The sequence below is a fragment of the Urocitellus parryii genome, chromosome 7, assembly GCF_045843805.1.
Source record: "Urocitellus parryii isolate mUroPar1 chromosome 7, mUroPar1.hap1, whole genome shotgun sequence".
NCBI lineage: Eukaryota > Metazoa > Chordata > Mammalia > Rodentia > Sciuridae > Urocitellus > Urocitellus parryii.
In genome coordinates, this window is record NC_135537.1 from 15,592,081 (window position 1) to 15,618,027 (window position 25,947).

The 25,947-nt window shown below is 38.1% G+C and overlaps 1 protein-coding gene across 1 annotated transcript; it reads right to left on the minus strand.

The window, feature by feature from the left end:
• Positions 1 to 431: 431 nt before the first annotated feature.
• Positions 432 to 25,947, minus strand: Sqle (squalene epoxidase). The gene is made up of 11 exons (XM_026407833.2): positions 24,836 to 25,947; positions 20,318 to 20,570; positions 13,823 to 14,003; positions 12,586 to 12,682; positions 11,446 to 11,559; positions 11,186 to 11,357; positions 8,923 to 9,018; positions 4,281 to 4,423; positions 3,743 to 3,839; positions 2,044 to 2,131; positions 432 to 1,297 (listed from the first exon to the last, which is right to left on the minus strand). The coding sequence occupies exons 1-11, from the start codon at positions 25,124 to 25,126 to the stop codon at positions 1,105 to 1,107; spliced, it is 1,725 nt and encodes a 574-aa protein (XP_026263618.1). The 5' UTR covers positions 25,127 to 25,947; the 3' UTR covers positions 432 to 1,104.

Below are 25,947 nucleotides of genomic sequence, written 5' to 3' on the forward strand. Positions count from 1 at the left end.
GTGCTGGGGATCAAACCCAGGGCGTCAGGCGTGCAGGACAAGCACTCCACAATAAACTCTACCCCCAGTCCAGGGCAGGACTTTGGTGTTGCTCAGCTTGTAAGGAGCTGGGAAGTCTCCTGCCCTGCAAGCCTGGTGCCTGGGAACAACCACATCCCAAAAATATCTTGCTGTTTCCATTTGTAATCAGTTAATGGTAAGTGCACAAAGTGAGAGGTTTAGTTCTCTGTGAAAAGAAAGCCAGCAGCCACTACAAAGGCCAGACCTAAGTTTTTAATCAGAAAACAGAGTGTGGGGCAAGGCAGAGAGGATCTCACCAAGCCAAGTGAGTGAGTCCAACATAAACTCTGCTAAAACAAGCAAGTGCTGTCTGAACCTGATTTTGCTAGTGATTTGGCCAATCAAGTATTTTCTCAAGTAAATGAAAAAAAAATAAAAACGGAAAGAAAATGTTATTGTAAATTTTTACTGATTTTAAGGCATTGTTCCAGCTCAGACAGGCACTTACTTGTCCATTCACTGCTTCCTGAACACTGCCAGCCTGGCTGATTAGCGTGTTGCAGGGGGATTTATAAAGTCCTTGGCTGCTGTTCATGAAGAGGCATGATATTTTCGAGAACTCAGAACTGCCTCCCTGGATAGCTGAGGGAAAGAAGGTCCAGAGACTTGAAGGCAACTTCCCCAAGTCACAGTTAATGAGTGCATTAGGTTTTGCTCTCCACTTCCCATCCCTCTGGGCCACTTCCATTGTGGTGCAGCTATGTAAAGGACTACAGGACAAGCAGCAAAGACACCAGGGTTCACTCTTCATTTTATTTGCATGTCCCAAGACTCATCCCCAATACTGAAATCAAAAGAAAAACTGAAGTTTTTCCATGTTAGTGCTAATTTATGGTAACAACCATATCTTTTAAATATCTAACTTATTTTACCCTTCATTGTAAATTGAAAATTAAGGCATATATTTACATGCTTATATACAAAAACATCACAAAGAAAGTAATCCCAGTCTTGGTTCAAGAGTGGCCACTTCAGAAGTGGTGGGCACACAGCCATTTCCAGAATTTCTCACGGGACTTGAGTTCCACATGGTCCCCTCTGAGCTTAATGAACCATATACTTCATTTCTGAGTAAATTAGAGGAAATATCACAGAACACGCTTTGTACAAGACAGCACCAGTACTGAAAAGGGCTCGGGGTTTTGTGATCCACGGTTCCGATTTAAAGCAAAAATATGAGGCATAGACTGCAACAGCAAAGAAGTGTCCAATTAAAACCAGAGGGTTAGGAGACAACCTATAAGAGAAAAGTTAAAAACCCAGAAATCAGAACATATTCATAAAAGATTCCAACTACATGTCATCTGTAACACTTAACACATTCCACATTTCAGAGGACTCCACCGGTTTGTCTATTACAGACGGTAGCAAGCAAAAGTAATTTCTTATATCTACATTTCCCTTTCAGAGAAGCCAATAAACTCCACTCAGCCTCATTCAAGTCATATATTTTGAGCTGTTTTCTGTCGCTAAACTTGAGGGCACTGGCTAACATACTAGATGGCCTGGTCTATTGGAGTCTAGGTTTAAAAAAAAAAAAAAGTCAGTGCAGACATTTAGATTGTAGATGAATGTAAAATGACAAATAATTTCACTTTGCAGATTTTCAAAGAATAGTCCCATTTCTGTCTACATTGTTAGAACTATTAACAGCTTCATGATTCAATGAAGCGCTTCAATTCAAATTTATCAATTACTCATAGCTCCCTCAGATGGGATCACTGTGGACAGACCCATAGGTAAAGAAACAATTCCAAAATTTCAATTTTAATCAAGGAATTTAGTCTCCCTCTACAGCCAGTTCTGGTCAGTGCTATTTCCTGGAGGTAAAACTCTGGTAAGTGTGGCCTTTTTTTCATGTCTTGGGGCCACCTTCTGATTGGAAAACTTATGGATGATAAAATGACAACATGTCTAAGGAAGAAAGACTTGCTTAAACTGAAAAGTCATGAGAAAATCCTCTGTGCCATCAAAACAACTTACACAGAAAGCAGCCCAACCGGACCAGCCACACATTCTCCACCAAGTTTGAAATAAAGAAAACAGGCTTTTCTTAGTTGATGCAGGTAATCTAAAATAAAATTTAAAAATTAGTTTCAGTCAAAATATTCACACATTTATATTAGGGTACTAGTGATACGGCAGGAAAAAAATAATGAGGACAGAACAGATGCCAAGCCTTACAGCTAATTTTTAAATATCTAGTCCTAGAATTTCAATTTAAGACTTCTTTTAAATTCCACAATCAACATTATATGGTAATACAAATATGAATGAATTTGTTACTGTCAGTAATATGATCATTAACATTTAGGTCCAAGAAGTGCTTGGCAATTTAAGAGTTGCTTAAAAGTTATTTATTTGATTTCATGATAATGCAAATAGTGTGCAAAGTCCTCAAAATTGTAGAAACCAAATTTCCAATCTCTGAGATGTGCAACCCATATCTGTAACTTGGAAGTAAATTACCAAGTTAAAAAGAACAACTCTGAGCAGTAACTAATCATACTGCCTTATATATGTATAGTTTAATACTTTTAAATTCATTAAACCTCACAACATAGCACATAATTATTTCTGTAGCAGTTTAGATCACTGTCTTTTTGAAATATGCCACAAGTTTTCTTTACAACAAATTTTTTAATAAAAGATTGAATGGAAAAATAAATATTTTTTAAAAGGGAATGTAGTAGATAAAGAAACTTTTGTTCCAATACAGTTCTTTCCTCCTCCAATCTTTTATTAATTTCCTAACTTCTATTTTATTGGTAGATTTAGATTTATAACGTAAGAATTCAAGAGCTTAGAAAAGCTTAGAAAGAATAGCTAAGAAAAACTCGAAACTTAACTATTATTTTCTTTTTATTTGCCCAACCAGTCACGTTAACTTCCATGAGAGTGAATGGTTTGGTAAATCACAATCAAAGAGTTGATGGTTGTAGAAGCTACAGAAAGCATTTATACTGTATCACCTTTTATAATCAACAAAGAACTTAGAGCTCAAAGCATTTGAGATTTTCTGATCAGGAATGTTCAACCTGTATATAGACTGTCCATTACCTCTCCACAAAATGGAAACAGGAATATTTCAAATAAGGAAAGGGTAGGGGGCTGGGGCTCAGCGGTACAGCACTTGCCTAGCATGTGTGAGGCCCTGGGTTTCAATCCTCAGCACCACATAATTATAAATAAAATAAAGGTATTGTGTCCAACTGTAACTAAAAAAATAAAATACTTAAAAAAAAATAAAGAAAAGGTAAATGCTTTCTGCTGCCTGTATATTGTAATAGGGGAGAAACTACACTTGATTTGAAGCTCCTGTTCATTTTATAAAATATTACCTTAAAAAAAATTTAAACTACTGTTCCGGAAGAAAAAGACCACATGAGAAAGACCTTGCATCACGATCTTATTTGAGGATATGTATGATCTAATCTGGACCAGAAAAATTCAAAACAGTGCAGACATTGAGGTACTGCCAATAATGTTGTCTAAGGAAAGTCAACTGCCTTCCAAAGTGGTAAATACATCATGATTAGAAACTAAAAATCCTGCATAAGGATAAAGTTAAAAAGAACTAATTTGGGTGACATTTTTATGTCTGAACTAATTACTAACTTTCGTAATTACTTTCCTTTCTATGCAATTTAGTAATGTTTATTAAAAGAAAATCTACACTTACCATCTGTGGAAGAAAATAATTCATAAAGCGCTTGGGCAAGGACATTCACAACAAAGGAATGAGACTTTCTTCTTGACCAATAGAATGATTTTTTGGCCTAAAAATTGAAAAGATCACTTATTATAGAGTAATGGTTTGGGGACATAAACTGACATCTATAATCACCTCAAACTGATATTTACCCTGATGACTATCTGTAAGTGATATTGCCTTGTGTTTATCATTTAACCCCCCCCCAAAAAAAAAAAAATCCAGAGCAAAGGGCTCATTATATAATTCTGAAGCTAAACTTACAACCACTATGAACAAAGTGGCCCACAGCAACCTGTTGTTACATAATATTAAAATCCAGAAACTTAAGAAATTCTGTAAGATTTACAGGTTGCAATTCAGGTTCTTTAAGCCTGGGCAAGAATGCCTAAGAACCCTCAAAAGCACAGACTCCCAGACATAGATTTCCCCAGCAGATCCCTCTTGCTCTGAGCCCCTAGGAAAAAAATCAAACACGTTTTTGTCAAAGAATGATCTGAAATCGTGCCTGGAAAATAGCTGCATCATCATACAGGTCAGGAATGCCCTTCAGCAGTTTTCTCCACAGTTTTATATCTTTAAAGGCAACAGTCATGCCACCACCAGTAAGAGGGTGCCTCAAATTATATGCATCTCCCAAAAGAAGAACACCTGTAAGGAGAGGCAACAAAGACCAGTCATCCTGGAGCCACTCCATGCATGAGACAAAACACAAAAAGAAAAAATGATCACTCTGTTAACATACACATTATTGATATGAACTAGCAAAGACAGGAGTGTGAAAAAACAAGGGAATAAACCATGACTAGAATTGGTTGAAGCAAAAGTATTTACTGGGTGCTTAATATTGCCAGGCACTGGAGACACAGTGACAACAGAGTATGGTCTCTGTCCTGAAACTCACTCATGAATCTTATTCTAGGTTCAACAAAGTCAACATATTTATATTTCTTTTTCAAAAGAAAATGTGAAAAAAATGAAAAGAATCTATAGGCATCCAGGCATAAAAAGCAAGTCTTCAGGCAGGGCACCGCTGAGGTTGCCAGCACATTCACGGCTGGCATCCTGTAGAGCCATGTCTATACAGGCCTACGGAAAAGAAAGCAGGCTGATACCCAGCACGCTGCAGTCCAAGTAGAAGACAACACAGGCCTCAAAGTCATCGGATGTTAATTAGGAGAATAAACTTTGGCTGACTCATCTGAAAACTAGCTCCCCTGTCGGAAGCCACTCTGGAAAAACGCCCTTCAGTCCTGAGCAAGAGGTACTGAACAATTCTTATGCCCCACAAAGCTTGGGCTTTACCTCCATTCTGATAATGAGGCGTGGCTCCAGGAGTAGGTGGGGTTGAGTCACAATCACCTGTTCCTTTGGATTACTACCCCTTGCCCTTTGTTTCTAAGAAACAGCATCCCCCAATAAAAGCCAGCCCCAGAATGTGCACCCCAGCCTTCTCTCATCAGCCTCTCCTGATTTTCTCCTGCCCCCCTGTGAGCCAGGGAGCCAGGGAAACCATCCTGAAGCTTATAAAAAAGTATTACATGTCTGCATAGTATTTTGTGTCACCCCAAATTCTGACGAGTGACTTTGGTTTAGTTGCCCTCGTTGCATGGGGGCAGCACTCCCCTGAATCAAAACCACAGAAGCAAAAAGCCCACAAAAACTCCAAGTGCACTTCCTAATGAGAAGCCAGACTTGGGCTTTACCTTGCAAAACTCCTAATCCTAAGGACAAATGCTTACTTAATGAACACAACATAGAGTGACTTTTAAACAAAGCACTGACTCAATTTTGTTTAATAGATAATAATAATAATAATGTTAAGGTGGTAGAATTATGTATAATTCTTTTCTGTAAAGTCATATTTATACCTAATTTTTAACTAAAAGCAAATGAAACAAAAAACATTAGTTATTATTAATTATAATAAACATATTAATTTATAAAAAGGTGGCTTCTAAATGGTAATTCAAATATTTAATTAAATTAAATATTTAATTAGAAGGTATTCTAATACCTTCATTAAAAGCCACAATCCATGATCCAGTTTCTTTTCTGCCTTTTCTGTGGAACATCCCCAAACCCACCAAGGAGGACACGCTGTTTACTTCAACTTGGCACTGGCTTCCTTCATCTTTACATTAGTTTATTCACTGGTTTATAGCTTTTTATGCATATGTCTCTACAGCAGGCTGCAATCTTCATGTTCAGGAGCACAGTGTCCCAAGAGCTCGGAGGCAGCCTCTCCTCCAGACCTGTGTTCCCAGTGGAGTTCCCCACACATCCCCAGATGCCCTACAGATACTTCATATTCACCTCTCCCCACACTTCCCTAAACTTAACTCTTTCCTGTTCCTATGTCAGCAGATGGCTAACTATCTAAGCTGAAACCTGGATTCTACCAACAGACCTCACTTTCTCTAATACAATATCCATCTTAATCACCGAGTTTCACAGTCTATATCCTAGACATCATCCAAACCCTCTGTCTACTTTCCTCTTCACAACCCTAGTCCTGGCCTTTTATCATCACTCACATGGAATAAGTGGCTTTACTAATGTTTTAGTCTGAACTGTCCTCCAAATCATCTTCCACAACGTCAGAGTAATATTTCTAAAATGAAAATCAAATCATCCACCAACTTCAAAGCTTTCAATGAATTATGAAAAATAATAAGTTTGCTAAGATTTAAAAATAAAGGATAAATATGTAAAAATCAATTGCATTTGTGGGGAGCAGTGGCACATGCCTGGGGTTGTAACTTAGTAGTAGAGTGCTTGCCTTGCATGTGTGAGGCACTGGGTTCGATTCTCAACACCACATATAAATAAACACAATAAAAGTCCATCAACAACTAAAAAAATTTTTTTAAAAATGAAGTTGAACCCCTTCCTCACACCATACATACACAGAATATAACTCAAAATAAGTCAAAGACCTAAATGTAAAAGCTCAAACTACAACCCTTAGCAGAAAGTATAAATGTATAATCTTTGTGACCTTGGATTGGGCAAAGTGTTCTTAAATATGACATCAAAAGCACAGGCAAGAAACAAGTCAATCTATAATCCAACGGCTGGACGTTCTCTGACATAGGATGCTAACACACAATGGGATGGGGGAGAATAGAAGTCCACTGGATTAGACAAAAGGAAATGAAGGGAAGGGAGAGGGGATGAGATTAGGAAAGACAGTAGAATCAATGTGACATAACTTTCCTATGTTCATATATGAATACACCACCAGTGTAACTCCACATCATGTTCAACCAAAAGAATGGGATCCTAATAAGTTATACTCCATGTATGTACAATATGTCAAAATACACTCACTCTACTGTCATGTATATCTAAAAAGAACAATTAAAATTGTTTTAAAGATTTTTTGAAAAGTACAAGTGAAAGAAGGAGAAGTAACCCAAATTTCATGACAATTAAAAACTTACATAGGGGCTGGGATCAGTTGGTGGAGTGTTCGCCTAGCACGTGCAGGGCGCTGGGTTCGACCCTCAGCACCACATACAAATAAATTTTTAAAAAACTTATATACTCCAACAGCTACCATCAAGGAAAATGAAAAGAAAACTCAATGAGAAAGATTTTGTAAATCACATATCTGAAAGGGATTTGCATCTAAAATATATAAAGAACTTTCAAAACTCAATTAAAATTTTTAAAATTTACCCAATTAAAAAATTATAAAATCTGAATAGATATTTCTTTTTTAAAAAAATATATTTTTTAGTTATAGATGGACACAATACCTTTATTTTATTTTATTTTTGGTGTGGTGCTGGGGATTGAACCCAGTGCCTCACGCATGCTAGGCAAGCACTCTACCACTGAGCCACAACCCCAGCCCTAGATATTTCTTCAAAGAAGTTAAACTGACTATAACCAAATAAAAAATATTAAACTTAATTATCCATGAGAGAAATGCAAAAAGCATGAGGTATCACTTCATACCAGTATACTAGGGATGGCTAAGAGCAAAATTACAACAAATGTTGAGAATGTTAACTGGAAGCCTCATACACTGCTGATGGAAATGTATAATGGGACAGTTACTTTGGAAAATAGTTAGAGTCACTTAATGACCCAGCAATAAGGATCCTAGGTATATGCCCAAGAAAAATGAAAACATATGTCCACACAAAAACTTGTACATGATGTTCACGGAAGCATACTTTGTAATAACCCAAAAGTGGAGACAACCCCAGTGCCTAACAACTGATGAGTGGATGAACAAAACGTGATATGTCCATACAGTGGTTGCTATTTGGCCATGAAAACAAATGTAGGATGGCATGCCACACACAAATGAACCTAAAAAACAAAACCAACCAATCAAAAATCATTATGCTAAATGGAAAGTCAATTACAAAGGACCACATATAGGAAATATATTTCCTTGCAATAAAAATACCTGTGAATATACCTGTGACTATTAAGTGTACCTGTGGGGGCACTTAAAAACCACTGAAGTGTATACTTTATAAATACGTGAGCTGAATGATTTGCAGATTATATCTCAACAAGGCAGGTACCAATTTTTTTTCAATGATTTCCACTGCCTGGGGTACTAAAACTAAATGATAAACATATATTCCACCCATCTGCCACATAACACTCACCCTAGGCTCCAGTCATAGGACCTGAGATCTTAGAAAGTCCCACATCTCTCAGGAGTGGTGCCTTTGCAGATGCTTGTCCCTCTACTTATAAGTCTCTCATCTTACTGTCCATCCAATGGTCTCCCTCTCATCCTCCAGATGCAACTTTATTTTCTGAGCAGTGTCCTGCCTAGCCAACCTCTCTGGCTTGCACAGCCCTTCACAGGGCATCTGTGGTCCCATGAATGGGTTCTTATTATGAACTCCATCCACACATTGTGAAATCACCCTCTAAGTTCCTAACTAGAAACTGTCTTCTCCAGGGGAAGGATTGACTTTTAACTGCTGTATCCCCAAAGAGTGGCACAATGACTCAAACAGAGCCAATATTCAGCATTAGCCAAATATATCATAACATTAATTTTGGTATTAGTAATTCTACATCCCATGTGTTATTCACAGTGCTACTACACACTTAATCACATAGGTCACTGGGAATATTGAATCCTTTATAAAGTAAGTCCAACAAAACAATACCTCGTTTGTTTACTGGTGAAGGAGGAAGAAAGCTTGCTGGCATGGCTCGCAAACGAGAATTCTGAATGCCTTCTAGGAATGGTTCTTTCAGGTGATCTACAATAAATGTATAGTTCATAACATTTCAATTTAAAACTATCCAGTATACAAACATCAAGTACAAACAAATACCTACTGTACATCTGTTATGGTTGTTATGTATATCCATGTGATCAAGAAAGAAGTAGCTATTTATTAATTACATTATTAAGCACAAATAAAGAACTAATTAGCTGTTTTATTAATCAAATTATTCATTAAGCACTTAGTTATTCATGCTAAGGCATGACTAAGGTATCTATGAAAATACACATATACAGCTGAAAGAACAAAGAAATTAAAGGAAGTCTGAGACAAAAGTCAGATGAGACAGGGAAAAATTCATGCACCTCTCTTCCAAATGTTAACTGACAAATTTAATTTATTGCAATCAACATATTCTGAAAATATTAGATAAAATACTACACCAATTCATAAATAACATACTAGAAAAAGAATCAAATTGAGAGGCACAGGCCAGCTCTACCTGTCTGAGCTTCAGTTTCTTTATCTATATAATGAAATGATTGGATTAGCTCTTCTCTCAGATACTTTTGAAGTTTTGTGCTTCTACTTGGATGGAAAGTGAACTGTCCCACAGTCCCCAGTACGAGAATGAAGGAACAGAAAGCCTATGTTAAAACTGTCACACTCACACAAGGAGTAGAACCTCAGTATTCTAGTCAGTATTAATATAAATCCACAAATAGTTCCTGTCAATGATTTCAGGGCAGCCTGTTCCAATTAACCTCTAGTTTGCAGAAAACAAACAAACAAAAAAATACCAAATCTACAATAAAAGAAATTCAATGTTAAAAATGTCAGGTAATGGACAATTCTTTTTCTAAATATATATATACCTAATTTTACCATCTGAAAGCTTCAAAAGTGGATTAACTGAGTGAAAATTTATCCAATGTTTCTATATTCATACATTCAAATAAAATGTCATTACTAAAAATCTACATTTGACTACTTTATTTCTATTAATATCTTGTTAGCTAAACAGAATGGTTTCACCTAGTTTAAAAAATAACCAACAAAAGCAGAATTTTTGTTTAAAGGTACTCATACCAAAGATAGTTTCCTATTACTCTAAATGTATCATGATTAACAAACAGAGTTTTCCTTCAACGTTTCTGTCAAAAAATTTTCTTTCTTTCCCATGCTGGGGTTTAAACCATAACCAGGACCTCACACATGCTAACCACTTAGCCACATCTCCAGCCCTTTTACCAACATTCTTAACAATTTACTTTTCTTTTCTACATCTTTCCATTCTCAAAAAAAAGAAAAATTTAAAAAACTAGTATCATAAGATATCTAAAAATCCCATAAATCATAAAGCCTTTGTATTCGATTCAAAACAAAATGACCTTGAAGATCTCCTACAGCTCTTAAAGTTCTGGGGCAGGCACGAGCCAGTCAGCCCTCAGCCAGTCAGTCCTGATATCAACCTTGGCTCTGTGACCACTAATACAGGTTGAACATCCCTAACCCAAAATCTGAAACAAGAGTACTGACATGACACTCTGGAAGCATTTTGGATTTCAGATTATTGTATTAGAGATGCTTAATCAGTGAAGTTTATGCAAATGTTCCAAAATCTGAAAAAAATCTGAAGTCAAACACTTCTAATCCCAAATATTTTGGATAAGGATTACACAGTCTATACTTATCCTTAGAGAAGCTAAGCAATATCTCATGTGTAAAGTGGGAACAAAGATGATGCCTACCTCATAGGGTGGTTGCATAGATTAAAAGAAATCACATTTGTAAAACACTTCTCATGTGGTAGACTTGCAATCAGTAGTAGCTACCATTACTCCGAAAGTCAAATACAAAAACAGTATAAGGGATATTTTAAGAATTCAAAGACTTTAGAGTGCTGTCCAGACTACCAAAAAAAAAACTATACATGATAATGCTAACTATTCAGAAATCATGCTTCAATTATCACAAAAACATATTGGAACTAACTTTTTTAAAAAATTTAACTGGTTTTCACTTTTTGATTGCCAGTTGAAATAGTTCAGTACCAGAGAATCTGGCTGCATTTTTCACCTGCCATGTTTACCTCTATTTTAGTCTACTTTAGCTTTAAGGAGAACAGGAGACAGAGAGCCTTTTGTGAGATCTGCTTTCAGATTGTAGATTACAATGAGAGTAAAATCCCATTTCTTACCAGGAACTTGTGGGTAAATTTGTTCAGTCAGGTAGTCTCTTAAATTCCTTGGCATTTCTCCACGAATGTCAACAAGTACTCTAGTTTCACTGGATGAAATCTGGTAGATGAGAACTGGACTTGGGTTAACTAAAAGAAGTTCAGCATGATTGGCTTTAAACTGTGGTGCATTCTAAAAAAAAATAAAATTAAATAAAAAATTAAATAATTTTCAAATTTCAAATTGCTTTTATTTTTCTATAATTATACTTTTACAATACCTTCATAAGGAAGCCAACAAAATGAGATGAAACAGAAACTTTAGTGGAGACAAGATTTTTCCTAAACTTGGAGAAAAGCCCATCTGCAACGACAGTCAATGGAGCATGGAGTTCCTACAATACAGAAAGAAAAGAGTCAGCTAAATGGTTAGAAATTCACAGTACAGGTAGAAGAATGTGAATGAACAGATTTAAATATATTATCAGACAACACTATGGAGGGCAGTTGAACCATTATGTGAATGTAAGACACTGCTTGACCATCTTTAGAGACACTCGTTGAGTTCTTGAGGATATACTCCTTCTGCAGCTCTATCACTGAAACCAGGAGGAATTACTCCCCACTCTGATGCACAAGAGAGGAAACAGCTACAAGGCTAAATCTCATACAAAGTTCAAGGCCTAGTCAGATTCATTCTAGAATTTTTCAAACTTCACACAGTGCTTTTAATCAGTGGCTAGGGCTTAGAAGAATTTTTATAAATGGCTATATATGTATTAATATTACCACACTACAAGAAAAGAAATACTTGCAAACTCTTTATTAGAATACAATTTCTAGGTGGGGATTGTGACCTGATCGAGCAGCCCAGATGGGCCCTGTGGCTCTCCCTCTTTACCACACCAACATAAGCATAACTATTCTGTTTTTTTTTTTCCCCAAAAAGAGCCTCCTATTTCTGCCTATAACCATGTACATATATACTACTATGCTATACACTTAAAAAGTGCTAAGAGGGTAAATTTGTGTTATGTGTAGTATACCACCATGAAATTTTTCAAATAAAGGCAGCTAAATCATTTTTTTTAAAAAAAGATTCTCTTACTTTTGTATTTCTGCTTAAACAATTGCTCTTTTTATCTGAATCAACTGTTTTATGATGACTCCTTCTTGCTAGTTCCTCTTTGCTTCTCTGCTGATGCATATTTCTTATTTCAGTTTTTAATACTGTTGGTATACTGGTTATGTTTTAACATTCTGCGGTGCTCTAAAGGCAACGCTGCAATCTGCAACCCATCACGCTGCACAGGGCTTACAGAGAACTCAATGAATATAAGCAGGTGAGTACACTGTTTTTAAACGGGAAGGATAAAAAGGGAAAACCTCTTTTAGGAAGAGAGAACCCTGGATAACCTCACCTTGATGTCTCCAGTCTCTTTGTCCTTGTACTGAACTCCTGTCACAGCATCATCTTCCTCTAACAACTGCAGCACTGTGCCTTCAATAAACTTGGCACTGAAGGATAAACAAACGGAAAGAAATTTCTATGGCAGCACACTTGAGCAATTTAAATTAGATATGATAAAGTCCTTATGCCTTAACTCCAGTTATAAACTGGACACATGTGCACGCATGTGTGCGCATATGGTCTAGAAGAATAAAAAGCAAAACCATTATCAAGTTTTAGAATTATGTGTTTTTATTTCATAATCTACCAACAAAGAATACATATTAGTGATAAAATATTAAAAGTATTTTTAAATATTTATGTTTTAGTGTTATGTGGACACGATATCTTTATTTTATTTCTATGTGTTGCTGAGGATTGAACCCAGTGCCTCATGCAAGCTAGGTGAGCACTCTACCACTGAGCCACAACCCCAGCCCCTAAAAGTATTTTTAAAAGGAACACTAGATCTTTATCTTAATTCACTAAAAAGCAAAATGTATGCAGATAAATTATATACTTACACATATTTATTAATAGAAAGGGAAAAATTGCAATTTATTCAAATTATTAGGAACAAGTATTTTTAATCATAATCTCTACATTTTACTATTTTTATACAATGAATATATTCTACCTCCATGGATATCAAAGATCAAAGTCTTTTTAGAACCTACAGATAAGTCCACTTACTTCAACTTACTTAAGTTACTTAAGTGTCAACACACTTAAGTCTGTGTCAATCATGAGTGTCCTCATGTTCAAAACTTCCTTAGCTACAGCATTTAAAGGTTACAGGCAAATATTAAGTTAATAATCAAGAGAAGCAGCCAGTCCTGTCATACTAGGTTCTCAGTGAGATGGGAACAGGAATCTTTCCTTGTAATCCTCAGCACTGACTTATGGGTACACATGAATTTATGCTGCAGTTATATATAAAAAGTATATCCTCTAAATTCAATAGAATCAAAATCACACAATTTTTATTTAGTCAAAGGAAAATTCTCTATAATTCTAAGTCATTGAAATGAAAATTCTCTATATGATCTCCTTAACAAAGGCAATGAATATAAACTCTTCTGATATTTTTATTTTATACCTATGTTCTAGAATATGCCTAAAATTTCCATGAAAAGTTTATAAAAATCTTATTTGTACAAAGGCCAGATATAACCCTTTAACATTACATAGCTGAAGCGTCATCTTACTTGGGCTCTGCCATGGCTGCTTTCCGGAGACCCATGATGAATCTTCCATGATGGAAAGCTCTTCCACTCTGCACTTGATTGTCTTCTGACAGAGGGTAAGGAATCTGAACCTCTGATTTGCTTTCCCGATCATGAATTATGTAGCCATTTATAGATTGGGCATCAAGACCTTCTACTGTATCTGCAAAACAATTCAGTTCAAAACAATCAAAAATTTTTTAATATGCCCAGAGTTATACTAGGTACCAAGAACAGAGAGAGTGAAAATTAATCTCCATTAATCTTTATGTAATTTTTTACATAAAGCTACAAGATCATTTGGAGAACTAAGCATTTAATATAACTATTTAAAAAATGTTGATGTTTCTAGATGATAATAAAGTCTTAGCAAATTTGAGGTACTTTTTAAAGATAACACAATTATTTCTGATCTGTAATTCTACTTTGCCTCAGAAAGACAAGCAAGAAAATGCAACATGAAATGAAGCCTGCGTTAGTTAAGCTGTCTGCCTACTATGACAGGGAACATATTCAGTTCTTAACACTATGTCAACATATAGATAAATGGATGTCACACACACACACAGACACACAGGGAAGAAAAAAATTTTAAAATTTAAAAAAATAAAATAAAAGGGTATATAAATGAAAATATCACATATTTTAGTTGTATTGATTACTATACATATAAGAAAAAAGTTGATTTCCCAAGACAAATGGAAAGGTATTGATGAGTTCAAAATATCTGTAAAAACTGATCTAGAATAAACTCAAAAGAGTAATTTTTGATAAGTCATATAATAGAAAAGCTAGCAGAAAAAAAACCCACTGAATTCATTAGATTCATGTAAAGGGGACTTTCTTAAGTTTAAATCAGTAAAAGCAACTGAAAAAGAAAAAGATTTTCAGTAGAAAAGATAACATTTTTAAAGTACCAATTGAAAATGATAAAGCAACACCTTGGGGAAAACATCAAACAAAAAGATAAATTTTATATATAAAATTTACTCATTAATATCACAGAAAAACATTAGACACCAATAATAATGTGCAAAAAAAGGGTATTGGGTGTTCATGAAAAGCAATATAGGAACAGTCATCAGAAAAAATGCTTAAAACTTGATTTTTAAAAATTGAAGGAAACACCAAATCTAGCAAATTGCTGCTAAAGTTATGATAAACTAGATAAATCAACATTATACTAGTGATACAATAAATTACAACATTTAGAAAGTAATTATAACAATAATTATCAAAAATATGAAGAAGTTACCACCTTTTGAGTAATAATCATAATCTTGGAAATATAACTAAGAAATTTATCCTAAAAATAATACATAATTTTTAAGTAATTTTTCAAGTTATATGCAAGAGTAAATTCACTATTATATTACCTCAAGAATAACTGAAAATAATCTGAACATTAATCTAAATTCAAAAAGTAAATGAGATACATTATACAGTATTTATTGAGGAAATACTATGAATAAGCTTAAAATGATAATGATAAAGAAAGGTTAACAGTAATGGAAATACACTTAAGATTGAAAAAGTGAATTTTAGCACACACATTAAAAGTGATACAGGGGTTGGGGTTGTGGCTCAGTGGTGGAGTGCTTGCCTAGCACATGCGAGGCCCTGGGTTCGATCCTCAGCACCACATAAAAATAAATAAATAAAATAAAGGTATGGTGTCCAGCTATAACTAAAAATAAATATTTTTTCTTAAAAAGTGATACAAGCCAGGCACAGTGGTGTACGCCTACGATACCTGTGGCTCAGGGAGGTGGAGGTAGGAGGATCTGAGTTCAAAGCCAGCCTCAGCAAAAGCAAGGTGCTAAGCAACTCAGTGAGTCCCTGTCTCTAAATAAAATACAAAATAGGACTGGGGATGTGGCTCAGGGGCCTACTGCCCCTGAGTTCAATCTCTAGTACCAAAAAAATAAAGTGATATAAAGTTATGTTTAAACAAGCTATTGTCTGAATATCTGTGCCACCTACCTCTACCTCCCAAATTCCTATGTTGAAACCCTAACCCCCCAAAGTGGTACTGGGATATGGGGCCTTCATCAGTTGATTAGGTCATGTCAATAGTCCATTTTGCGCTGCTATAACAGAATACCTGAAACTGGGTAACACATAAAGAACAGAAATTTTTTCCTTCACATTTTGAATGTTGGGAAGTTCAAAATCAAGGGGCCTGCCTCTGGCATATAAGAATCCACTGAGGCACGACCATGGAGATGTCCTGTGAGGCTAGATCTCTAGACGACTCTGTGTTCAGTTATTAGTTTGGGAGAATTTCTCATGTCTGATGTTCAAATATAAAACTAACAAATTCTGTCTCTGAATGTTGTCCCATTCGCCTCAAGTAAGCCTCTCATGCAAGGAGGTGACCAGAGAACCTGAAAGGACAGAGGTAGAACCGCCCTTCTTCATAACGTCCTTGCTCCCTTATTCCAGGTTCCAGGTCCTACAGGCTTTTGCTTTTCTTTCTCACTTGCTGCTCCTTCTCAGTCGCCCTTATGGCTCCCTAACTGCTATAATTAGAATGGCCCAGGGTCCAGTCCTGTACCTCTTCTTGGCAATATCTCCGTCTTGTAGCCTCATTTAAGTACTGTGGCTCCTCTCTCTCACACACACACACACCTGACATGATTCATCAGCAAGTCCTACCAGAACCTGCCGGCTCCCCACACCTCCCTGCTGCCATCCTGTTCTCACTGATTCTGCAGCAACCCCCACAGACATCCCTCCTCCTAACCTCACCACTTTACCATCTTTGCCACAATATTATCAGAATAATTTTAAATAATACTCTCAATCAAACTTTTAAAACATGAGATTTAGTAATTCTTCTTAAAATTCTCCAGTGGCTTCCTTTCAGAGTACAAACCGAATCTTCAGACTGGGCAGCAAAGTCCTCTGGGCTCCAGCCCTCTCCTTTATATCCACCCCTTCACCGGCTGCCCTTCCCTTCCTTCATTCACAAGGCCCAGACAGACACACAGGCTGGCTCTGCCCAGAGGCAAGGCTTACCCACTTGATAAGTTCTGCCTGGAATCTCCCCCTCCAGGTGTCATCAGGGCTCACTCCCTCCCCTCCCTCAGGTCTTTATTCAGTGTTATCTTCTCACTCTTTGAAACTGTACCTATCCCCTAAATCTCTATCCCCTTTTCTGATTTTTCTCTAAAGCCTGTATGAGCTTTATAAATATATATATATATGTATGTACACACACACACACACACACACTCGAAATTTTATTTATTTATAATCTTTTAAGACTCCCCCCACTACCCACTAGGTCAATATTCTCCATGAGGACTGGAATTTTTTGTCTGTTTACTCATACTGTACCTCGGTATCTAGGACAGAACCTACCATACAGAAAATGCTTAATAAATATATGTTGAATGAATGTCACTCCTTTAGTCACCTCCTCCCTCTCTTGTATCAACAATTTAGCAAGACCCTGAGATAAAATATAAAAAAGGGCTGGGGATGTGGCTCAGTAGTTAAGCACTCCTGGGTTCAATCTCTGATACCAAAAAGAAAAAAACCTCAAGAATAGTTTTCTAGACTCAAATTTTTAAATCTCCAATCCAGTTTTCTTGTCAATGTCAAAAATTGCCACATCCAATGGTCATTATCTATACTTGCCTGATCATTCACAAGCGACATGCCATGCCTGTCCTTTCATCTCCTAATATCCAGTCCCTCCTACTAGCAACACTCCCTTTTGTCGGATTAAATGACATCAAACAATTCTGGCTTTCTTCTACCATCCTGCCAGTTCCTTCTCAGTCTCTTTGCCTGCTTCCCTCTCCTACAGTCTTTAGATATCAGTTTCCCAGGACTTGGTTTATTCTGTCTTTTCTGCATACATTCTCTTTAGGTGATCTCAATCATTGCCACAGGTTCCAAATACCACAACATGCTGACAATTCTGAAATTTAAGACTCTGGTCAGCACAAACTGCTCCTCTGCACTCTCAGATTCATATATGTAATCTGACTTCTCCTCTTGGATATTTTGATAGGTTCTACCCAAATTTCCCCCATACCTGTTCCTCTCCCAGTACCAACATCTGCAGGCTGCTTAAAACAAAACAGGAATCACTTTTGATACCACCCTATTTCTCCTATCTCACACCAATCCCTTTGTATGACATGATACTTCTGTCCCTTAATTTTATCCCTGTCCATTTGTCTTTTTGTCTTTTTGTCCATTTGTCTTTTTGTCCTCTGCTACCATGCTAATCCAGGTCTTCATCATCTGTCATTTGATCTTAGCAACAAGTCTCCCTAAACTGCCAGCTTGACTCCATACCCCAACATCATAATTTATAGTCTATTTTTCATACTGTATTCACATATTTTTTTATAATAGCATTGTTCAATGCAACAGTGAACCATGAAACAAGTTTTGAATTGTGAATTGTACAATCAGGTGAAATCATGAAGACCATTGGAAAAGAAAAATAAAACAGATTCCATGGCTAGAAATGTAGCTCAGTGGTAAGGCAAGTGCTTAGCATGAACAAGGCTCTGGCCTCCCTCCCCAAGCACCATAAAAAGGGGGAAATTTTTTAGTCAGATTGAAAGATAAATGATATGTTGAGGCATGGTGTAAAATGTGTTACTGTGAGTAGCTGTTACAGGCTTGAAGCCACTCTTTTAGACAGAAAAGGAGATCATGCCCATTGCCTTTGAGGCCCTGTGTGATCTGGCAGCTGCCTACCTCCCCAGACTTAATTTCATGCCACTTTTTTGTAGTTATATCATCCACTACTTTCTAGTTATATAGTCTCCTTTTCAGTTCATTAAACAAAAGAGCAAACACATATATAGTGCCTCTAAGATGCCAGGCACTGTTCTGAATTCTTTAAAGATGCATGTAAATTAAGTTAATCCCAATAATTTAACTAAGAAACAGAAATTCTTTGTATGGCATTTTAAAAATAAGGTAACTAATACACAGAAGGTTCAGTTATTTTGTTTAAAGGTGCATTCTTAGGCAAGGTCACGCAGCTTCTGGGAGCTGGGGCTGTAGCTCAGTGGAAGAGCACTTGCCTGGGATGTTCGATCCTCAGCACCACATAAAAAATAAATTAAAAAATAAAATATTAAGAAAAAAAAAAAGAGCCAGAGCTGGTGTGCAAACCCAGGTAATCTAGTTCCAGAATCAGTGCTTTTTATTAATACCCCATGCTTCCTACCACACATCAAGTAAGCTGTTTCTAGTCCACAGCCTGGGTGTATTTGTACTCTGCTTCTCAAGAACAGTTTGTCTGCCTTACTCACCAGAATATATCCTTGGTACCCAGTACGCACCTCACGCAAGGAAGACAGTAAATAAATGTTCCCTAAATAAATATGACTGGTGCATAAAATGCATTGGCTGAATTATACTTAACTAAACAATTCTACCCAACTGCTCAGGAGGCTAAGGCAGAAGAAACAAGTTCAAGGACAGCCGGAGTAACTTAGCCAAACCCTGTCTCAAAATAAAATAAAAAGGGATAGGGATGTAGCTCGGTGGTAGAATGCCCACAGGTTCAAACCCCAGTAGAGGAAGAAAATAAAAAGAGATTCTAGGCAATAACACTATAGCAAGAACACACACTCCATAACACTCTACAAATGATAGTTTATTTTATTTCTTTTTTGGAGGGTATTGGGGGATTGAACCCAGGAGCGTTCTACCACTGAGCCCTTTTTATTTTGAGACAGATTCTCCTCTAAATTGCTGAGACTGACCTCAAACTTGCCATCCTCTTATCTCAGCCTCCTGAATAGCTGGGATCATAGATGTGCACCACCATACCTCTTCACCTTTTACTAAATTTCATGTCCTCATTGTGTGAGTTTTCCAGGTCCTTAATTTTTTATTTATTTTTTAGTTGTGGATGAACACAATACCTTTATTTACTTATCTTTCTGTGGTGCTGAGGATCGAACCCACGGCCTCACACATGGTAGGCAAATTTGCTCTCTACCACTGAGTTATAACCCCAGCCCCCAAATCCTCAATTTTGACCATTACAATTTTGTAGACATTATATCTCACTGAGTCTACTTCATATCTCCTCATACAATTGAATGATTATTTTTCCCTTTGCTTTCATTTTCATGCAAATTTGTTGTTAATTTTATGTTTATTTATTTATTTATTTTGGTGCCAGGAGTTGAACCCAGCAACACTTAACCACTGAGCCATACCCACAATCCTTCTTATTTTTTATTTTGAAACAGAGTGTCATTAAGTTACTTAGGGTTCACTAAATTGCTGAGACGAGCCTTGAACTTGCAAGCTTCCTGCCTCAGCCTCCCAAGTTGCTGGGATTACAAACATGTGCCACCACACCCAGAAAATATAGTTTATTTTTTAAAAGAAAATAAAATGGAATACCCATTTACTATCCATAGAATAATACACAGTGAAGAGTGTTTACTTATACTACATGACTCTCTGAAAATCCATAAAACCTACCTCCAAGACCCAGGTCTCTCAGAACATGACAACCACCTGGCTGCAGAAACTCTCCAACTATTCTGTCAGGTTCTTTTAAATCTCTTTCAATTACAGTCACCTTTCTTCCATCTCTGGAAAGCACTGCTGCCATAGCAGAGCCAAGTATACCAGATCCCACGATGATAACTTCTGGATCATTTAGAAAAGATGTTGACACAGAGGTAGCTGCTCCTACTGAAGTTGTTTCTGAAATATTGTTTCCTTTTCTGTGCTGTTTAATAAAAAAGAAAATTATGTTTCCAAATTCGTTAGCTTTGTATCATACTACCACCATATAGATGCACTGGACTTCATAAAACCAAATGAACTGCTACTTTTTTAATTTTTTTGGTAACAAGGATTGAACCCAGAGGTGCTTAACCACTGTGAAGATGGCCTTAGGCCTGAGCCTAAGCAACTCCATTTTAAAAACTCCAGTTTGAAACCTGCAGTCTCACCAGGCACACTCACAGAGTTCTCCAATATGGCCTCAAACAAGTTACTTCCCCTCACCCTGCTCAGCAGAGTGAAGCCGGTGGCAGGTGATCCTCTCCTGATAAGAGGGAAAGGCGAGAAGATCAGGGTGGAGACCACCAGATGTCTCTGACATTGGTAGCTGATAAGGATTACAATGAGGGTCAAAAAGCCCCCAAATTTAGTATAAATAATAGAGCTGATAAACAGAGATTCAACCAGCCTAAACAAGGATGCACTCGGGCTGGAGAGCCTGATAAGGACTTGACAGCCCATCACTTGTCACAGTTTCCTGATCCTCTGCATGATCCTCACGGCTATCAAACTCTACTGTCTCCTCTGGACCTTGATGAGAGCCACAGCTTCTCCCTACAACCCATCTGCTTGTCCTCTCCAGGAAAAGCCTGCCTTGGTTTGGACCTGATCACCGCGGTCAGAGTGAGTGTGCATCTACTGGACATAAAGCTTAAGGCTTAAGACTTTTGAACTTAGCACGCAGAGGGAATGTCTGTCATTAGCTTATCATGATTAAGTGTGTTTGCAGTGCTTAGAATTAATCTAGAATTGGTTGCTATGAATTGATTATGTCTATTGCAGTGCCAGCATTAGGGATTGTCATTTTCTTGAACCTATAGTGTGAAACTGTACTGAGTAATTTGAGTGAATAAAGCATTGAAAGGGGCAGAAGCATGTGGACATTATTTATTTCTCCGCTCCCCCTAGCGACAACCACTGAGCAAAATCCCCAGCTCTTTTTTTATATTTTATTTAGAGACAGGGTCTCACTGAGTAGCTTAGGACCTTGCTAAACTACTGAGGCTGGCTTTGAATATATGATCCTTCTACCTCAGCCTCCTGAGCCACTGGGATTACAGGAATGCTCCACGGTGCCTGGTGAACTGCTACATTCTTAAACCTAGACCATAAATAAAAGTCAACCATGTTAAAATGTTATCTCAATAAAATTAAATATATATTCCTTTTTCCAAGCTTGTTATTTAGAAAACGCTGTTATACAGATATATGTAATTATATATACCAAGCTAAACATAGTAAAGACCTAAAAAAGGATTCAAAGACATATTAGAGGACAAATTCTATCATTACTCAATTCTTTAAATATAGACTGAGCATCTACGAGATGCAAATCTCTTACAACTTCTACTTTAACTTCATGCTACTCACTATTCAATACCTTGTAAATATTTCTTTTTTAGTACTAGGGATTAAAGCCAGGGGCACTCAACCACTGAATTACATCCCCAGTCCTTTTTATTTCTTATTTTGAGACAAGGTTTTGAAAAGTTGCAGAGGGCCTCACCAGGTTGCTAAGGCTGGCTTTGAACTAGCGATCCTCCTGTCTCAGCCACTCCACTCTCTAGGATCCCAGTTCTCTGCCACCACACCCAGTCTTTTTAGATATTTCTAAAGACATTCATCCTCCTTCCAGATTTTCACTGGAAAAGCAATCTAAAATCAGTTTGATTCATACAACAAAAAGACTGTCAAGTCCTGGATACAGATCTATTAATTGAAGGTTACAAATCAATAAAATTATAAAAGAACAGAATAACTCTATTGCCCCTTGGGGTTGGTTTGACTTGACAACAATTTTAGTCCTTAACATACAAGCACATATTTAGTTTTTTCCTTCCTTCTCCCCCATCCTAATACCCTTTTTAAGTGCCTAGTCAAACAGTTGGTCTTCCAATTTAGGGATAAAGGCAAACATTAAACCTATCATTGATTGGACAGCAAAAACTTTTACTTTGATCATAGAAGATGAAAAAGTCATGTTTTGAGAGATGTTTGCCCACTAAGAATTACAGTGTTTGTTTTCTAAAAAGAGTAATTCAGTAATAAATATTTGTTCTTAGAAGGTGAATTCACAGATTTGAAAACATAGCAGATATAGAATTTGCAAGAAATCATCTTCCTTGCAGTTCTCTGACCTTAAAGGTTAAGGTGAGACTACATGCCATTCAAAGAGGTTTTAGATAAAGAACTTGGGCCAAATAAAGGAAGGTGACAAAGTCTAAATTCCTTTAGAATTTTAGATGTTCTGTGATTCTAATGTTCACCCAGCATTCTCTTCCTCTATAATGGATTGAGGGCTATCCATTCCATTTTTTTGTAACTTCTAAGGAGAGAAGATAATAAAATCTCTTCTTCCCATCACTGTTTCTTAATGGCTAGAACAACTGATTATCCTTAAATTACTCTTCTAGGAGCAAGACAAGTTCTCCCCTTTGTCATATTAACTAATCATTTCTCATTAGATTTTTCTTCCTAAAAGTTTTCCTCTCTTTACACACACACACACACACACACACACACACACACACACACACGCACACACCTGCCCTCTTTCCTGGAAGGAGTGCTCTGGAGGAAATCAAGACTTTCAACTTTCAGAGTCTGATCAATAGTGGAAATACAAATAATACAAAGAAGAACTTAGAGCTCAACAGACCACAGTCTAGCTATTCCCTCCTTTCTAAGGAGGGAAGAGAAAGCTTGAGGCATTCATTCACAATACAGAATCCATATCAACTACTGGCTACCCAATTTTCCTGCTCCAAAATTTCTCAACAGCATTCCAGCCACCTGGACTAGTATGACAGTAACAGCATTCCAGCCACCTGGACTAGTGCTCAGTGACCCAAGGGAAGTTACCTCAGACAGAAACACCAGAGTTTCCAAATTGAGAATTACAGATCCCCTCTCCTACCTTTACTCCTCCTCCAACCCACTCGCCCAGCAATTCAACAGCCCTCCTCCAAAGCCTCCTAACAGAGGTGTGCTACCTTTAGACTAATGTTAATAACTACTAGTTATTAAATGGCTATGGACCAGGCATTCTGCAAATAGTAAATCATTTAATTCCCTAACTACCAACAAGAGTGGTGCCATCCCTATCTGTTAGAAAAGGTAACTGATTCTTATAAAAATTAAGCAATTTGCCAAAAGACTCACAGTCGGAAATGGTAGAACAAAAATTCTCAGTCAAGTCCCTCTCTTCTATAATGTGCAATGTGCATACAGCAAAATGATACAGATCCACAACTCTACATTACTTTGTATGTGACTCACCCTAACCCTAAGAAGCCATATCTCTCTGGGTCTCATGCTCTAAGCCTCCCACCTGCTATCCCTGCTTCCATTCTTGTACTCCTAGAATCCATTCTCCATTTCACAACTAGTTTGACCTTTTTAAAAAGTCAAAAATCAGGGCTGGTGATATAGCTCAGTTGGTGAAGTACTTGCCTTGCATGCACAGCGCCCTGGGTTAAATCCCCAGCACCAAAAAAAAAAAGTCAAATCCAGCATACTTACTCCCATGCTTAAAATCTCTAGTGCTCTCAGGGAAAGTCCAACGCCAATGGCAAACAGTCCCTTCAAGACCTGGCCTCTAGGACCTGTCCCCCTCATCTACCACTGGCCTCCTCCACTGCCTTCAGAGGAGCCATGACTTCACCTGTATTTTAAGACAGGCCCGATTTAGGAACATCACCACACTGTGGACATGATTCTACCATTCACTTGACTTAGGACGAGCTAATTCACACAATGTCTCTATGGATTAGGGAACATGGGCTCTTTGCCCAAGGTTTATTTAAAATGTAGTCACTTTCCCCAGTCAGCTGTCACTTATTATAAGCAGTACTTACAACAAGTTTCTTTCTTTTCAGGTATAAATACAAACCTTACCCAAGGTTTTAAACAAACCATATTTTTCCATCAGCAAAAGCAATTCAATCCTCCTTAAAAAGGAATTCTAACATTGATTAGGCATTTCCTAATTAAATCAATATCCAACCCCCATGTGAGGATCAGTGGATGGTAAATTAAACAAATGTTTTCAATCTTTTCTAGTATCAAAGATGTAGCCAAGGCACAGGGTTTTAGAACTTTCAACTAAATGAGAATTTATACTAGAGTATCTAAGATGCCACCTTTTGCGTTACCCCCGTCGTAATTTTAAAATAAGACATTCATTTGCTCTCTTTGAAGTCAACCTACCCTCCTGGACTCTAGCTGCTCCTTCTTTTCTGATCCAGGGGGTGGCTTGGCCCAGAAGAAGCCAATAAGTGGCAAAGCTGAGAGAATATCTGAGAAGAGGGCGAACTGAGAGCCGCTCTGCTGGCGCCCCAGGACGCCCCCATTTCGGTGGCGAAATCGGTAGGAGAGGACCAGGCCCAGCGACAGGAACACCAGCACGCACAAGAAGAGCTCCTTGTTGGCCAAAGTGATGAAGTCCCCGCATTTCTTATAAAAATAGGTGAAAGTGGCAATTCCGAGAAAAGTCCACATGATGCCAAAGGCTTCTTTGGTAGTACCGACCAAGGTGGAAATTCTTTTCTCCCCGCAGTGGGAGTTTGGTAATTAGAGGCTCCCGACAAATCCTAGTACCAAAAGGAACAGGGGGCACCGGCCAAACTCAGGAACCGCGATCCCAGGATTACAAGTCAGAGATCAAAATTTAAAATCGGACATAGCACAGAACAATCTTAAGGATAAATCGTACAGGACTGGGGAGGCAGTGTTAAAAATTCGCCTGCTCCAACACGCTCTCCTCCTTCGGGCAGACCATACTTTCCTTTTCCTGACGGGGTCTCAGGGGGCGGCTGCAGGCGACGCTGTGTATTCTGACGTCAGGTTCGTCCTACTGGAAAAATGTTTCCCTCCCCTCACCAGCAGCAGGTGCCCAGCGGGAGGGAGCTGGGGGCGGGGGAAGCTCGCCTCCGCGGAGAGCGCTCGCCCGCGGCGGCGAGAGGCGCGGGGGCTGCTGGCGGGCGCCGGAGGTTCCGGATTCCCTGGACGGCGACACTGCCCAACCACCCTCGGGGGGAAGTGCCCGGTCGGCCTTCTCAACAAAAGATGGCCTCGGATTCGGGCAGCGCGGCCCCGACGCTCCTCGGCAGGCTCTGATTCCCCAGTCCCGAGCCTGCCAACCCGCGACTCGGCTGCCTCTCGGGTGAACGGCGGTCTACCGGGAGCCTCGCTCAGAGGGCGGCGGCGGTTCCCGACGGCCTCCTCGCCAGCATCCCACGCGGGCGGCGGCCGCCCTCCCCAGCGCCGCGCTTCCGCAGTAACCAGAGTAACCGCCGAACGCCCTCAGCACGCCTGGGCAG

Coding starts and splice junctions, on each gene's coding strand:
- Sqle (XM_026407833.2), bottom strand. CDS start 25,126: ATGTGGACTTTTCTCGGAATTGCCACTTTCACCTATTTTTATAAGAAA. Junction 11,560..12,585: donor AAGAGACTGGAGACATCAAG/GTGAGGTTATCC, acceptor TCTGTATTGTAG/GAACTCCATGCTCCATTGAC. Junction 11,358..11,445: donor TTGTTGGCTTCCTTATGAAG/GTATTGTAAAAG, acceptor ATTTTTTTTTAG/AATGCACCACAGTTTAAAGC.